Source organism: Artibeus jamaicensis, unplaced genomic scaffold (assembly GCF_021234435.1).
Source record: "Artibeus jamaicensis isolate MK-2021 breed Jamaican fruit bat unplaced genomic scaffold, CSHL_Jam_final scaffold_1283, whole genome shotgun sequence".
NCBI lineage: Eukaryota > Metazoa > Chordata > Mammalia > Chiroptera > Phyllostomidae > Artibeus > Artibeus jamaicensis.
Genome location: NW_026522028.1, coordinates 5399616 through 5415684, shown reverse-complemented (window position 1 = coordinate 5415684; position 16069 = coordinate 5399616). Strand labels below are relative to the sequence as shown.

Here is a 16069-nt window from a genome sequence, read left to right as displayed (position 1 = left end):
GGTATTTGGATCCTGAGCTTTGCCTCCAGGGACTTGGGTGATCTGAACAACAAATAAATTTGGTTGTGCCCTGGCTGGGTAGCTTGGTTGCTTGGAGCATCATCCTGTGCACCAAAAGGTTGCAGGTTCGATCCCCAGTGAGGGCACACACCTAGGTTGCAAGTTCAGCCCCAAGTCCAGGGTACGTATGGGAGGCAACCGATTGATGCTTGTTCCTCCCTCCCTCCCTCCCTCTGTCTCTCCCACCACACCTTTCTCTCTCTCTGAAATCAATAAACATATCCTCGGGCGAGCATTAAAAAAATCAATTGGGCAGTGTCCTAGCAAACCAGCTATGCAAAATAGACAAAAAAAAAGCCTTGATTTGCAGTATTTGCCAATTTTTGAGGGGTAACTATTCCCAGTATGGCTGACGTCAGGCTACCTAAGTATATTTAACAATGGGCTCTCTCACGCCAGTATATAAGCCAGCTCCCGAGCACAGGTTCCCACAGCAGAAACTGAGAGTCTTCCTAATGTTCCTCAGCATGCTCAAATAAATGGATATGTAGGATGGACGATGTAAAATTTTGTTACCGAGGATACCCTGAAGCAAATGAATCTAAGGTCTTACTGAAGAATATCAATTTGGGCTCAAGGAGAAAGGGTAATAGAAATAGGTTTAGAGAAAAGAGTTTAATTATTATCATTATGATTGCTTTTTGTGGGCATCTGAAAGGCTATCTTTGAATTTATGGAGGTGATACCAGAAGCACTTATAGCAGGGGTGTCAAACTCATTTTCACCGGGGGCCACATCAACCTCGTGGTTGCCTTCAAAGGGCCGAATGTAACTCTAGGACTGTAGAAATGTAACTACTCCTTAACAGTCAAGTGAGAGCTCGGTGCTGCTACTGGGTAGAAACAAGATGCCAGGCTGCATAAAACAAGGTGGAGGGCCCGGCGTGTGGGCCTTGTGTTTCCCACCGCTGACTTATAGGCTAGATGGCATTTGTCCCAAATTCCCAACACCTGGGACAGTACATGACTGGAAAAAATTGGCCCAAATGATTTTGCCCTGAGATTTTACCTGATAGAGAGCTTAAGGCTGAAAATCATCTCACACTGTACCTTTAAACTTCTTCCCAACTTTTATCCTGATGGCTTCTTTAAGCCAATCTGTGGCTTTAAATTATTGGCCCACTCGTATTTCAAATTTATCCATCCCCTGAGGATCACAGTAGCATAGATTAGAGCACTGTTAAGTGAAATGTCAGCAATTATTAGATGTGCTTCAAGTTTTTCCTCTACCTTTTTTTTTATGAAGTGTGTGAGTTGGGGGAGGTGGGGTGAAGTTGGCAACTTTTTAGCGCTATGTAGCAAGGAAAAACTGGAACCAGTCTGGGTTACCTTAACGAGGCAGAGAGAGTTAAGCAAGGATCTGATTATGGCAGGCAACATGATAAAGCCTACAGGAAGTAATCAGTTATTTCTTTTTACAGCATCTTGTATTCTGAAAATGAGATGACCACTCAATGAGACTCACAGATTTTAAATTCAGAACAAATAGTAAGAGGGAAATACGTCTTGCAGAGTTCCATAGCTAGCAATAGAGTTTCCTACTGCAAGAGGTCACTGGGTTAAAAACTAGAGAATAAAGTTTTTGACCTTTAGTGTTGTCTTTCCATTATAAAAGTAATACATGCTTATTACAAAAATTCTGCAAAAGTCAAAAGAAAGAAAATCACGGTAGTCGTTTGTGTTTTGATGTATACTTTGAGCCTTCTCTTTATGTGTACCTTTCCGCCGTTTCTATTTCATTTTCTAATCTAGATATGATCATTTGTAATTCTGAAAGCAGCTTTTTTCTTTAATATGTTACACAGCACAGTCGAATTTTATAAAAGGGGCCATATGTGATTATGAATGCTATTAGTCCTTGCTGAGAGGTAACATAAAAAGTCCCATTATTTATTGAGTGTCTATTATGTGACACTATGCTAACTGTCGTGCCACTGTGCATTATCAGTGTCAAGAGAAAATTTACCTCTTCTTTTGGGTGTAAGACATAATTCATTCTGCAAGTAATTTGATTAAACACCTACCAAGTATCAGATGTCATGTTAGGTACTTGAGAATATAACTGTGAACAAGACTCAAACCACCCTGTCCTTACAGAGATTAGGGTCTACCCATTGATTATTTGCCTGTTCATCAGTTACACTAATAAATGGAAAGGTCTTATAATGGAAGACCTTATAAGGTCTTCTAGTGGAAAATACTAGACTTTCTGATTCGATCCCTGAAAAACACCCTCAGAAAAAGAGAGGGATTACTTCCACTGCAAATTAAATACGAGAGAATGAATGATATTTTCACGTCTAGTTTGATTACAATATTAAGTGATACGATCAAGTTGATAGTGGCGGTGGCAGGAATACTAATGCTAACAGCAAACACTTAGATAGCATTTCTTATGGGTTAGGCACTGTTCTAAGGGTATTACACATATTAACTATTTCATCAGAACTATAACCCTCTAAAGTAATATTACCATATTTCGTGGAATTCAAAACTCTATTGGTCATAAGGTGCATTCTGACTACAGAGTTGTTAAAACATGGGTGGAACGTCTTAAAATTGATGACATATGTTACTATAATCCTCATTTTGTAGATGAAGGATAAAGATATGAAGTACCTGAGCCAGTATTTGAGTCCAGCCAATCTACTTTCAGAGCCTATACTCTTTTTTTTAAATTATTTTATTTATTTATTTTTAGAGAGAGGGGAAGGGAAGGAGAAAGAGTGGGAGAGAAACATCAATGTGTGGTTGCCTCTCTTGAGTCCCCTGCTGGGAACTGGCCTGCAACCCAGGCATGTGCCCTGACTGGGAATCGAACCGCGATACTCTGGTTCGCAGGCCCGCGCTCAATCCACTGAGCTACGCCAGCCAGGGCGGAGCCTATACTCTTAACCAATACCCAATATACCACTGGGGAGACGGCACTTGGCTCAGGCTTTGAGAGAAAAATTCAGACTCAGTACATCACCTTCGTATGGGCCAGAGCATGAGGACTAGAAGAGAGAAATATCTGGGACAATCTCTAGGTGGACCAGGCAGTTACTGGCCTAGGCGTTTATTCTTTGTGGGTAAGGCAGTGTGCGGTGCGCCTCAGAAATGCAGAAGCTGGTTTCCAGCCCCAGAGATCTATTGTAACCATCTCTGTGACCTGGGCTATGTCCCCTGATCTTCCTGCATCTATTTTGTCATCTGTAAAATAAGCGAAGGCCCAAGTGGTTCAGTGTGTCCCAAACTTAGGCTGCAACGCACAGAAGGAAAACATTTTACATGGTGACATAGCACATGTGTGTGCACGCACACACACACCTAACTGAGACCACAGTGTCAAAACAGCACTTAACTGTGCTTGTGCAATCTGATAATTTCTGGTTGGTTCTATTCCATTCGATTAAAAAGTGGTTGTTTGCAAGTCATTAAAGTGATTCTAGAATTCGCTAATGAATGGTCTGGAAACAACTCATACAAATATTCTCTATGTTTCTCTCCAGTCAGGCAATTCTGCAGCACGGTATGGGGCGGGTGTGTGGGGAGGGTGAACTGAGAACCTCAAGAAAGAGAGAGTTGATCCAATTGCCTTAAAAATATTCCTTTTCTGCATGGACAAAGTCAAATTGGGTAGGTTAGAGGGTGGGAGGCAGGGATGGGTGCAGTGGGAGGGTGGTATAGGGAGGTGAAAATGGAGACAACTGTACTTGAACAATGATACAAAAATAAATGAATAACAATTCCTTTTCTTTTTCACTGGATCGTGTTCTTACTGCCTTCGAGAGAAAGTTCTTGCCATGAAACCATTTGGCAAATTCCAGTTTAGAGGCAAGATTCCCATACTATGTTCTACGGCATATTTAGTGAGAAAGTAATTGGTGCACCTGAAAAAGGCTTCCGTAGTCACCTAAGTATGGACAAGAGCTACTGACTCTGTCCTCATTTAGAGGGTGAATGTATATTAAAGGGTTTAAGAATTCCAACAGGAAAAAACTGCCTTACCTTTACAGCCCTGTTTGTTCCCAATCTTATTGACTCCAGAAATAATTTTGTTTCAAGGGAGAGTTACTAACATAATACAGAACATTAATGGCTGAAGGAACTTGGCTTGGAAATGCTCCTTTAGGGAATTCTAGAACTTGTAAAATATTAAGACAACTGCAAGTTCTTCTTACTATTACAGAAAGATTTTTAACCTTTACCCAAACCTACAGTTACCCTTCTTGATGAGAAAAGTAAAATTTTGAACAGAAGCCCAGAGAGTTGAGAAAATGGCCAGAAAAAAGATTTTACATTCTTTTTTAAAGGTCTTGAATTCTTGAAAATAAAAAATGGATAATTTTAAAACTAGTGTGCTGATGAATACTATAGTACTTTCTTGGTCATTGACATATGAAGAGATCAACACTGTACCTTTCAACTATATATATATGTACCTATATTTTGATACATATAATATGTATATAATATTTACACATGTGTATAATATACCATAACATTTCTAAGTAATAAATTAAAAGTATCACCCAGTTAGAATTTCTCCTTTTCTCTTGGTTTCCGTGGCAGAAGTCAGTAAGAAGTGGTAGAATGTTAAAGAGAGAAATAAAGGCAAGCTAGTATGTATCAATCAATATAAGTGCTACAAGTGTGTATCAATGTTTTCCTCTTCTCATTTGCTCTTAGATTTAAGATAAAAGAAATGACTATTTTAACAAATAGAGGTTGGGCTATAAAAAGAAACAATGAGTACTTTTCTTTAGTAGAAGGAGGCCTCTCTCTACTGATAAAAAACAAAGACAGCCCTGACCTGCGTGGCTCAGTTGGTTGGACATTGTCCGGCAAGGTGAAAGGTCGCCCATTGGATTCCTGATTGCAAGTCAGGGCACATGCCTGAGTTGTGGGTCAGGTCCCCAGTAGGGGGTGCACGAAAGGTAACTACACATGGATGTTTCTCTCCCTCTCTTTCTCACTCCCTTCCCCTTTCTCTAAAAATAAATACATAAAATCTTTTTTTAAAAACCAAACAAAGAGAGACAGTAATGAAACAATCAAAGGGGAGTGTGTGTGTGCGTGAGACAGAGGGACCAAGAGAGAATAGGATGAAAAGACACTGAGCACGTTTGTGTGGTGGGGCAGCTGCTAGTGGCTCTTCTTTTTCTTTCATTTGTAATTTCTAAACCTCAGAAATCACCCTATGATTCGTTCTAGGAACCTGAAAGCAAATTACCAGACATCTATCAATTCCAACTCATTTATGCTGACCGTAGTGGTATTTTTTCAAACGCATTTTTATTTGCTGAAGGGAAGCTGTTTTTCTTTTATAGAGCACCATTTAACAGCGGACCAGTGACTTCAGAGACGGCCTGCCTCAGACATGGTTTTGATGGTGCGCTCCATTTCTGGTGCAACTTTCTAGAGGTCATTTGGCAATACAGATCAAAGGCCTCGCCAATGTAAACATCCTTTAACACAAGAAGTTGCATTGGGAGGCATTTACGTTGCAGAAAGAATGTGAGGTGTTTGCAAAGGTCGACAAAGAATGTTAGTCACAGTTTGGGATTTAATAGTGAAAAATTGGAAATGACCTTAACATCGAGTGACTGACAACTGCCTTGGTAAATCTGGCAAAGCCACAAGAGGGACTACTACTTGGCCATTAAAAAAATTACTCTGAGTGGAATATGCAAACACACAAAAATAGTTCTATTATAGCTCTAAGGGAAAAAAATGCAGGTCATAAACCTGTACATATAAGAGGCAGCCAATTGATGTTTCTCTCTCACATTGATGTTTCTCTCCCTTTCTTCCTCCCTCCCTTCCTCATTCTCTAAAAATAAATAAATAAAATCTTAAAAAAAGAAAGACATTGAAATGAAGAACAAACTGAGAGTAACCACAGGGGAGGCAGGAGAGGATAATGGGGGGCAAAGGGTGAGGGGTTTTTAGGATCAACTATAAAGGACACATGGACAAAACCAAGGAGGAGGTGGGATGGGGGAGGGAGGTGGAGATGGCCTGGGTGGGGGGTGGGAAATGCAGACAACTGTACTTGATCAACAATAAAAAAAAAGACAGAACCCACTCCAGAATCTGAATACACACATGAACATACACCCAGACAAAGACATAACGTTTATAAACCACATTTTTAATAGTAATTTCTCTTTCCCTGTTTGTACTCTCTGCTTTCCAGAAGTTCTTTCAGGGGTATATATTACCTCTGTAATTTTAGAAAGAACAACATAAGCAAAATAATCTTTATCTAGTCTTCAGTCTCACCGTCCTATTTCTCAACTACCCCTTAAACTAAGTCAGTATTTTCCGATATGTGCAAGCAAAGCTTCTAAGTGGAGCTAGAGTATACTTAGTATACTCTACGAGAGTATCCAAGAAATCAGTGACTTCTAGCTCTGGCTCCATGTAGGAGGGTACATGACTGTTTTCATAAGTATGTTTCTTCAAGCCTGACCTTTTGTGAAGTGGGTGCCTCTGTGGCGTGGTTTGAAAGGTGTGAGGATGCTCCATGTGGCCCCTCAAAACTCTTTCCTCATAGCTCACAGATTACAGCTGATGGTACCATCTCCCTCAGAGAGCCATTGCTCAGGTTTATGCTCTTGCACCCTATTAAAATGCAAATAGCCCAAGAGAAATGTGCATTAAACTTTATCGGTCACCTGGGTTAAATGAGTATAATGCAGCATTTTCTGAGGCTAGCTTTTCATGGGGAAGGCATGGGACTTCGGGTGGGGCGCACAGAAGGAATGAAGGATGAATGAATACGCATGGTGCCTGAGGAGTAATTAATATTCCTAATGGTAATATTTATATTTATGGTTTATGAGTCACTTGCAAGAATGTTATTGCATTTAATCTCAATGAAATTGAGTAGAATAGCTGTTACCAAGGCAATTTAGGCAGACCAGAGATCTGGAAAAATACACAAGACAAAATCTGCAGGCTTTATAATTGTTCTAGAGCAGCGATTTCCCACCTGTGGGCTGCGGCACAGTGACAGGGCGCAAGAGGCCCACTGGTGTGCCCCCAGGAGTTTTAACACACGCAATACCTGACTATTTAGTCTGGGGCACTGACCTCTTTTCCCTTACATTGTCGAATAAAAAAATCACAACAGCCAACACAACCATAGCTGTCCAATGTGAATGAATCAAAAATACACCTACTTTTTTGTCAGATCAGCAAAAATGTATTTTTTGGTGTGCTGATGAATTTTAGTAATTAGTTTATGTGTGCCGTGAGATGAAAAAGGTTCAAAATCGCTGTTCGAGAGCCATTCCTACAAGCCATAATCCCACTCAATGACATACATAGCTTTGACCTGCCTCATTTATCCTGGCACCTTCAAAGCATGTGTGATACTGTTCATGTAACAATGGTAGGCAAATAATAAGGTTAGCCCCAGTCAGAAACTAAGACAACTTCTGAATTAATGTGCTGTATAACAAAAAGACAGGACTGTCACCATCTAGGAATTTTTGTTCTAAAAGACAATGGCGAACAGGGATGAAAGCATCTAGTCAGATACTTTAAAACGTTTGTGAACATGGATCTTTTTATTAATCTATGGAAAGTAAAAAACAAAGGACTAGCAAACAGCAGTAAAAAAGTCAGAAAAGTGAAGGGAGATCCTATAGACTTACTTCCTCCCTGTAATATGTAAATCAGGTAAAAGACAGTTGGGGCCAGGGGTGGTGGTTAAAGACAGACTCTGCGGCCGACTTCTTGGATTTGAATACACACTATGTCACCTGCTAGCTGTGTGACTGTACCGGGGGGGGGGGGACCCAGAAAACCTGGAATGTACTTATAAAAAATTGTGTATTTATTCTTACACGTTAAAGTTCAGTCACCATCAAAGTACTCTCTACTGATGCTACACCTATTGAAATGTTCTTTCCATTGCTCAGAACAGGTTTTGAACTCGTTGACTTTGATGCCTTTTAGTGCTTCCATTTTTTGGTTCACCCCTTCCACGTCGGCAAAATGTTTCTCTTTGAGGACTTTTTTCATCCAGAGGGGGAAAAAAGTCACTCAAGGTAAAACTGGGTGAATAGGGAGGGTGGGGCACAGGGTCATGACGTTTTTTGGTCAAAACTGCTGAACACCCAGTGTGGTGTGGGCCAGTGTGCTTGTAAATCACCCATCATGGAACGACAAAAGTGTTGAGTCTTCAAAAAAAATTCACTGAAGCCAAATGCAGCCTCTCACAATAACACCAGCTGGTGCACTGAAACAGATGGGATCCTAGAACACTCACCTAGTGGGGGAAGCTGTACTACAAGGGGCCTGCCCTCCGGAAGGTCATTCCAGTTTTTTTGAGTCCCACCTCTTATGCTTCCCTTTTCTTATCCTTGGAATGAGTATAATAATGCTATCTATCTGATAGGTTGTTATAAGGATTACATTAGTTCACATTTGTAACATTGCCAGGCACAAAGTAATTGCTTTAAAAGGATCATTAAACCCTCATACAGACTCATGCATGACCAGGAGGAAATATACCAAAATGTCATCATAGATTAACTCCATGTGGTAGAAGTATGGTTTTTTAAATATCAAACAACTCAACATATGTACTGTTGCAATGAAAGACTCACTGATATAAATAAATAACATGAGTCAGAGGAGAACAGGAGCTTGACAATTTAATATGGATTTTCATATGATTAGGGTATTCCAATATTAAACTTTCCTACCCTGGCTGGTGTGGCTCAGTGCATTGAATGCCGGCCTGTGAACCACAAGGTTGCTGGCTGGATTCCAGGTCAGGGCAGAGGCCTGGGTTTTGGGTCAGGTGCCCAGTAGGGGGCACGTGAGAGGAAACCAGTCCATGTCTTTCTCCTGCATGATGTTTTTCTCCCTTTCTCCCTCCTTTCCTCTCTCTCTAAAAAAATAAATAAAGTCTTAAAAAACCCTTTCCATCAAGATGGTCTATTCCTCTTAATATTAATGATTAAAAACACAATATTTTTAAAGGATATATATAAATAATGAATTACGAAAACATAACTGATAACATAGTAAAACTGGAAAATATACACAATGAATAGAGGTCAAGAACTGAAGAGCGGCCAGAAGAATTAGGGAAAGGAAACACAAGCTGAGGTTTCAACTTGGAGGCAGAGAGTAGTTAGTAACTTACACGGAGATAAAGAATTCTAGATTGATTCATGGTAATACATATTGAATTATGATATAATTATATGATAGCACAATTACCAGCTGTATTAAGCAAACTGCTCGAAGCCGGACTAACAACTCAAAAATCTCACCCAAGTTAGCACTTGAGAATACATTGCAGGAAATGATCATGCATTCGCTAAAGACTGGACGAGATAGTCAAATTTGTCTTCTTCTTCCTAACCTTCCGAATGTACCCACCAAGGTATTTTTTAGGATGATTTATGCCCGCAGTGCATTTAGCAGCAATGATTGTAATTCAACCCTTATTTCTTAGCCACCAAGATGCAATGAAGAGGTTAAGCAATGAAAGCTGACAACGACTTACTGGAAAGAAAGTGCTGGGACGCCGGGCCAAAATCCCTGTGAGCTTCGTGCAGCTGCCTGATGCGGTCCTCAACGGCCACCTGGGAGGAAGAGGCGAGAAATGATGGTCTGTCATCATATCTAATGAGGAACAATGAAAACAACGTGTCCTCTTTGGTAACGTCTTTTTGGGCTTCTAAGGCTGGAATACTAATGCAGCAATTTATAACCCTGGTTTTAATATCCACTTATGGTAGGGGGCCTCAAAGATCCATTTTTATTAAACCAAGGCCAAACAAAAAAGATTTGCTCTCTTGACAGTGTTAAAATGAGAATTTCTGAAACACTCATTGGCAGCGACAGATGAACTACGGTTCCAATTAGTACCAACAAAAATGCCAACTCTAAATCTTTCATGAAAAGATTAAGGAGGGAGGTTGCCATTTACTATGATACTAGGTGAGTAAAGGACCTCAGAAATGATGTATTTTGTCTTAGTCTTTGACTAAGTCTATTGTTTTTTGGCTAATTTTTTTGAATAGTATTAATCAATCATTAATGGATCATTGAGTCATAATTAATCATTGATAACAAGTAACCAAAAAGTTTGTTAGTAGCAAATACCCTTAAATTCATGGTATTTGTAAGGTGGATAGTGAGGTAAAAGAAATCTTCAGATTTTAGTTTTCAGTGGACCTGGAAATTACTAGGAAGTATATTTTTAGGTGGCATGGAGTAAAAATGACCATTGTTTCCTTATGTTCTTCTAAAATATATTGACACAATATCCTGATAGCTTAGGAAATTCTATTCTGGGCAGAGAAACAAGGAAGAGTTTTATGCGTGAAATGGTATACTCTGTCATCTGGCACTTTGCCAGCCCGGTCCTTGTGATGGCCCCACACACCCACATCCTAGCTACACGACACTGGATCTTGACTTGGTTCTGAACAGCCCAGCCTAAACCAGAGGTTGGTCAGTGCTTGCCCAGAGCCATCAGAGCTCGAGTGGGTTTGCTCTTGTGAAGTGGATCATCCCCCAAGAGGTAAAATAGGTCTTAAACTTATCCCCAAACTGGCTCAGGTAGTCTGGTTCCAAGCCAACTCTGACCTTCCAATATCAATCAAGTGCCTAGCATAGGTTCGGAACGATCTCTTTTTTCACTTTCTCCCCAGCCTTGTCCATCTTTGCTTGGACTAAATACTTGGGAAACCAAGTGGAGTTACCCCAAATGTAGGCTTGCACAGAAAAGCAGGAAGAACATTTCAAAGCTACCTTTCCAGCCTTAGGACCCTGCATTCTCAGCCAAACTCTCCCCTCCAGTCCTGTGCCATTCCATCCAACACAACAGTATGTGATTAGCTCCTTCTCTCTGCTCCTTCTCTCTGGAATGCTCTTAGTCCCCTTCTCTCCCCGTTCAAAGCTTTTATCTGTTTTGCTGCTTACTTTCCAACCCCTCAGGATGAAGCGATTGCTTCCTCACCATCCTCACAGCACATGGTTTCTACCTGCAGTACCTGTATTGTGTCATTCATTGCAAGTACATGCACATGAGTATCTCCTGCAATGGATTGTAAGCTCCTTGATGGCATGGACCATTCCCTGCTTCTCTCTCCTCTCCCACCCTCCACCCCGCAGGATGCGCTGAACCCGGCATATAGTAAGTGGATATGTGTATGTGTGTATGAGAGAGAGAAGAGGGAGAGGGGGAGGGGGAGGGGGAGAAGGAAAGGGAGGGGGAGAGGGAGGGAGGGAGAGAGAGAGCAAGAACAAGAATGTATACTCACCCTGAGTGCAAACTGCACATCACTGAGTGAATAGTCTTAACTTTCCTTATCAGGAAAATAGGACGACAATATAACCTACCTCACAGCTTTTTGTGGGAATTAAATACACTGATACATGTGTAACATTTGGCCTAGTTTCTGCCACATGATAATTGCTCAGGATATGTTAGAGTCTAGTGTTATTCTTGCTATTATGGCTAATAAATGGAAGAGAGTAGGTCAGAATGCATAAAGCACCATGTACAATACAAAAAAAAAAGTCTAACATTTATGAAACACTTCACTGATGACAGTCTGACTTAATTTATTTACCCTTTGCAATCACTCTGGAGTAGGAAGTAAGGTTATTTTCCCACTTCATTAATGTAGAAACTGAAGTATGAGAGGTTAAACAAAACAAAACTTGGCTAGCTTAAGCACTCAGTGAGCTGGCAGAGCCAGATTTCAAACTTGTTCAGTCTGGCTCCGGCTCTTAACTGCTTGCAATTTTGGCAATGAAGTTTTAAAAAGTATTTTATAAATATTTCCTAAGCGTCTAGCGCTGTCATTTATTTCTTTTAATCAATTAATAGAGCAAATGCAGATGCAATCCAGAGCCATATCTATGGCATTTTTGTCATCAGTGTATTTTATGGGGCCACACGAGGTCAGTTTCTGGTCATGAAGGATGTGGTACCATAATATTAGAGAGAATGATGGTAGAAGAACACACGCAAAGAATGCTTACAATATGTACTTATTTCTAAATGTTGAATGGGCCATTTCATGAACGCATTCAAGAGGTGAATGTGAAAGTTTGGGGGTGAGAAAGAGCGAATGAGGAGGCCGTATGGGAGAGGACCCTGTCCACAAATCTTTTCTTATATTGGGAAAGAAATCCCAAGGGGAAATATGCCGAAGTTGCAGGGGGATGAGAGCTCCACAGGTCGCGTCCTCTGGCTGCATGTTAGGCACCTCCCACACACCACGTGGATGCAACACCTGAGACCATTATAGGCCACGATCACTGCAGTTGCTTCCTTCTTACCCAAGGAGACTCTCAGTAGCACTTTCCAGTGTACACTCGACATCGTCAAGAATTTCAACATCGGCAGGGAAATGCAAATCAAAGCTACAATGAGCTATCCCCTCACACTTGTCAGAATGACTATTATCAGAACAAATAAGAAGTGTTGGCAAGGGTGTGGAGAAAAGGGAACACATGTGCACCGTTGGCGGCGGGGTGGGGGGGGGCGGGGAGATGGTGAACTGCTGCAGCTTCTGTGGAAAACAGTATAAAGGATCCTCCGAAAATTTAAAACAGAACTATGATATGACATAGCAATTCCACCTCTGGTCATCTGTCAGAAAAAAAAAATCAAAATCCTAATTCAGAAAGATAAATGTACCCCTATGTTCTTTGCAGCATTATTTACAACAGCCAAGATAGGGAAGCAACCTAAGTGTTCAACAACAAATCAACGGATAAACATGGTGTGATACATATGTACACACACACACATATATATATGAATAGTACTCAGCCATAAAAAAGTATGAAATCTTTTTCCACTTGTGACAACATGGGTGGACCTAGAGGGCGTTATGCTAACTTAAATAAGTCAGACAGAGAAGGACAAATACCATTTGGTTTCACTTATATGTGGAATCTAAAGAACAAAATAAATGAACAAACAAAATAGAAACGGACTCATAAAGAATGGACTGAGCTGTCAGAGGGGAGGAGGGAGAGGGGGATGGGGGAAAATAAGGGAAGGTGATCAAGGACCATGTATAAACATCAAGGCACATGGAACTTAGTACTGAAAGCAGCAAAGAGAACTTCTGACTTTCTAATGCGAAAGTCTGGGAGAATGAGGATATTGCTGATGGAAATATGGATATTAGAAAGATGAGGAATGGCATATGGTTCTATGAATTCACTTGGAGCATGATATATTTAACCTAACAGTGGAACCTTTAACTGGAGACATCAGGTCTATAGCCAGTTAGAGAGGAGCAATCTGTCTCAGTCGTTAAGAGAAAGGGAAGTGAGAATAAAGGGGGGGGGGTGGCGCAGATAGGACTGAACAGGAAGGTGAGCCGAGAGCTTAAACAGAATTATTTAAAGAGACAGAAAGAATCCAATTTCCTCAGAATTACTAGGCAATACCACTGTTTCCTTTTATAAAAGAAATACAAATGTAACATATTTTTTGGAAGCACACATCCTGTTTCTACTATTAGATCAGAGATCACGAAAGCTTAGAATGGGAAGAAACCACTATCTATTATACACAAGGTCTATTCTTTAGAACTCTCCCAGATGGGGAGAAAATTGCCATCTGCTCCATGAGTAACCATAATCTAGTTTGCAGCAATTTTTCAGTAAAAACATGACAGGGAAAAATGAAATCTTTTTTATATGCTCTGTAAGGACAGGGACACACTTTCCTTTCCCTCTATAACCCCCATGACTGGTGTAGTACCTGGCACATAGCAGGTGCTCAACTAATGTTAGTTGAATGAATTAATGTACCACTTATTCAAGAATCTTCACCATAACCACTACGTTTTGAATAAGAGATTTCTTTTTCAAGATTTCCAACACAAAGTTGAAAAAGACTTTCCCCCCTTCCATTCCTCTCCCTTTCCTTCCATTCCCTTGCCTCCCCTCCCTCCATCCCTATATTCCCTCTTTTTTCTTTGCTGTTCAAAGTGATACACAGAAGAGAAGAAAACCATTTCTGTCACCATGCCTACAATACTCGGTCTTCCAAAATTTAAGAAGCAATAATCTGTAATGCAAACCAAGAGCCCAAATCTCCCCCACATTTGTTTTATTCTAATTTTTAAGCAATCATAACCAAAGTAAATCATAACTAAATCATAACCACCCATGAAGGGGGGCAAAATGTGTTGCCCCCAAACATACCACTCTGCCATACTGATTATTCTGAACTGAAGTTCCTTAAGAAACAGCTGGTACAAGGACTCTCTGAGCCCCCTCCGTCCCCCTGAAAGCAGAAAATGAATCCCCCATGTGGAAGGCACCCTGCCTGTTACCTGGAGGGTGGGGGGCATCCTTGTCACCAGAGACAGGGAACTCAGGGCACACAAGGCTGAAAACTTGTCACTTCCTCACTAGTTTACTAGCCCAAGCCTCAAAAACCCTTGCCTTGTTAATTCTTCACACATGTATTTTTTCTTTGTCTAAAAGGTACAAAAGCTTCCTGCTTAGATCATTTTTCTGGGTCTCATATTGTTATGGGCTCCTGTATATATGAAGTTAAATTTGCTTTCCTTCTGTTAATCTGTCTTATGTCATTTTAATGACTAGACTAGCCATAGAACCTGGAAGGGAAAAAGGGAAAGGTTTTCCTCTCCTACAAAAGCTCTGAGGACTAATTATTATTCTTCTTGGCTCTGTCATTTCAGATGAGTTCTGTAGGCAGTATACCGTGTGCAGAGACCTCCCTTCTTTCATGCCATTATGAAAAGCTCCACATTCACATAAACAAATTTATTAGAATGCAAGTTTCTCATCCAGGAAGATAGAGACCTTGTCTGTTTCATTCACAGACACATAGTGCACATAATACCTAATACATAAGAGGTGCTTATTTCAATACATATTTGACAAATGGGCGAATGAAAAGACTCCTTGAGTTCCTGTTCCCTGTTAGGCACTATGGTAAGTACAATTATGATAGAGCTGAAAGGGTAATTTTGGGGATAGTGAACGAGCACCAAGTCATTCATCTACATGAATGAGAACATACTTCATTCCCAGCTGTGACTGTTTCCCAAAGCCCAGTGCTCTGTGCATTTTGCAGACTATCTTTATTGCATTTTTTGTTTCTTTACAACTGCATTAAATAAGTCAGAAGGAAAGAGCAGAAAAGAACAAAGAAAAAGGACAGGCAACAACGTTGTGGCTCCCTGAAAAGATTTGAAATCAATTTCTCTAAATGTTTGTGACATAACTTTGTTTTGAATTGTCAAAGGCTTCCACTTTTTCCTTTGACCTGTTGGTTAATTACTTTGAAGCGTTCACCCTTCTTAAAGGTTTATCAGGGCCAAGGATTCCTTTCTGATGTCGAAATGCATTGCTAATGTAATATCCTTCCGGTGTCCAAGTGTTCTTCCTGGCACTACGTATGTGCATAAATCGCGTTTGCCCCAATCGTGGGAAAAGATATCATCGGGCATGCACATTTGGATGTTCTGGCTCTCAGTCTGTCTAGACACATGACAAATACCCATGTGCATGCCAGAACCAGACTTCACAGCTACGCTAATGAGCCCATAAAAAAACCAGCTCTCCTTGCGCTGTGATGCTAGTGAATAAACAACGCACATGCCCACAAATGACCCTCTATAGTCTGTCCATGACTTTCTGCCCGTAAATGATGCAGTTTGTATGGTTTTCTGGATGCGTGTGGCAGTGCTGCGGGAGGCCTTCATCATTCATTCTTACTTCCAAATCCTTACTCGTAAACACTCATAAATGCATGGCCAAGCAGTATCCTGGAAACCTTTCTGAGATCATTACAGTTTTAGTCACAATCCTTTCACCTAATTGTAATCCTTTACGGTTAAAATCCATTGCCCTTCCAATTTTTGATTTTTCTGAGTTGGGACTGAAAAAAAAGGTCCGAGGTAAGGTGTGGAATGAGGACTCGTGATAGATAAAGCTTTGAGGTAAAACAGTCGGGGCTTGTTGACTGAATTCTATTTTGCTTGGATTTC

At 40.6% G+C, this 16069-nt stretch overlaps 1 protein-coding gene across 4 annotated transcripts in view; it reads right to left on the bottom strand.

Annotated features, from left to right (window-relative positions):
* DMD (dystrophin) overlaps positions 1-16069 on the bottom strand; it is a 1990869-nt gene that overhangs the window by 218611 nt on the left and 1756189 nt on the right. For all 4 annotated transcript variants that reach the window (XM_053655812.1, XM_037127036.2, XM_053655810.1 and 1 more), the window contains one exon: positions 9574-9652. In XM_053655812.1, the coding sequence (XP_053511787.1) occupies positions 9574-9652 (79 nt within the window). The remainder of the gene's footprint in view (positions 1-9573; positions 9653-16069) is intronic.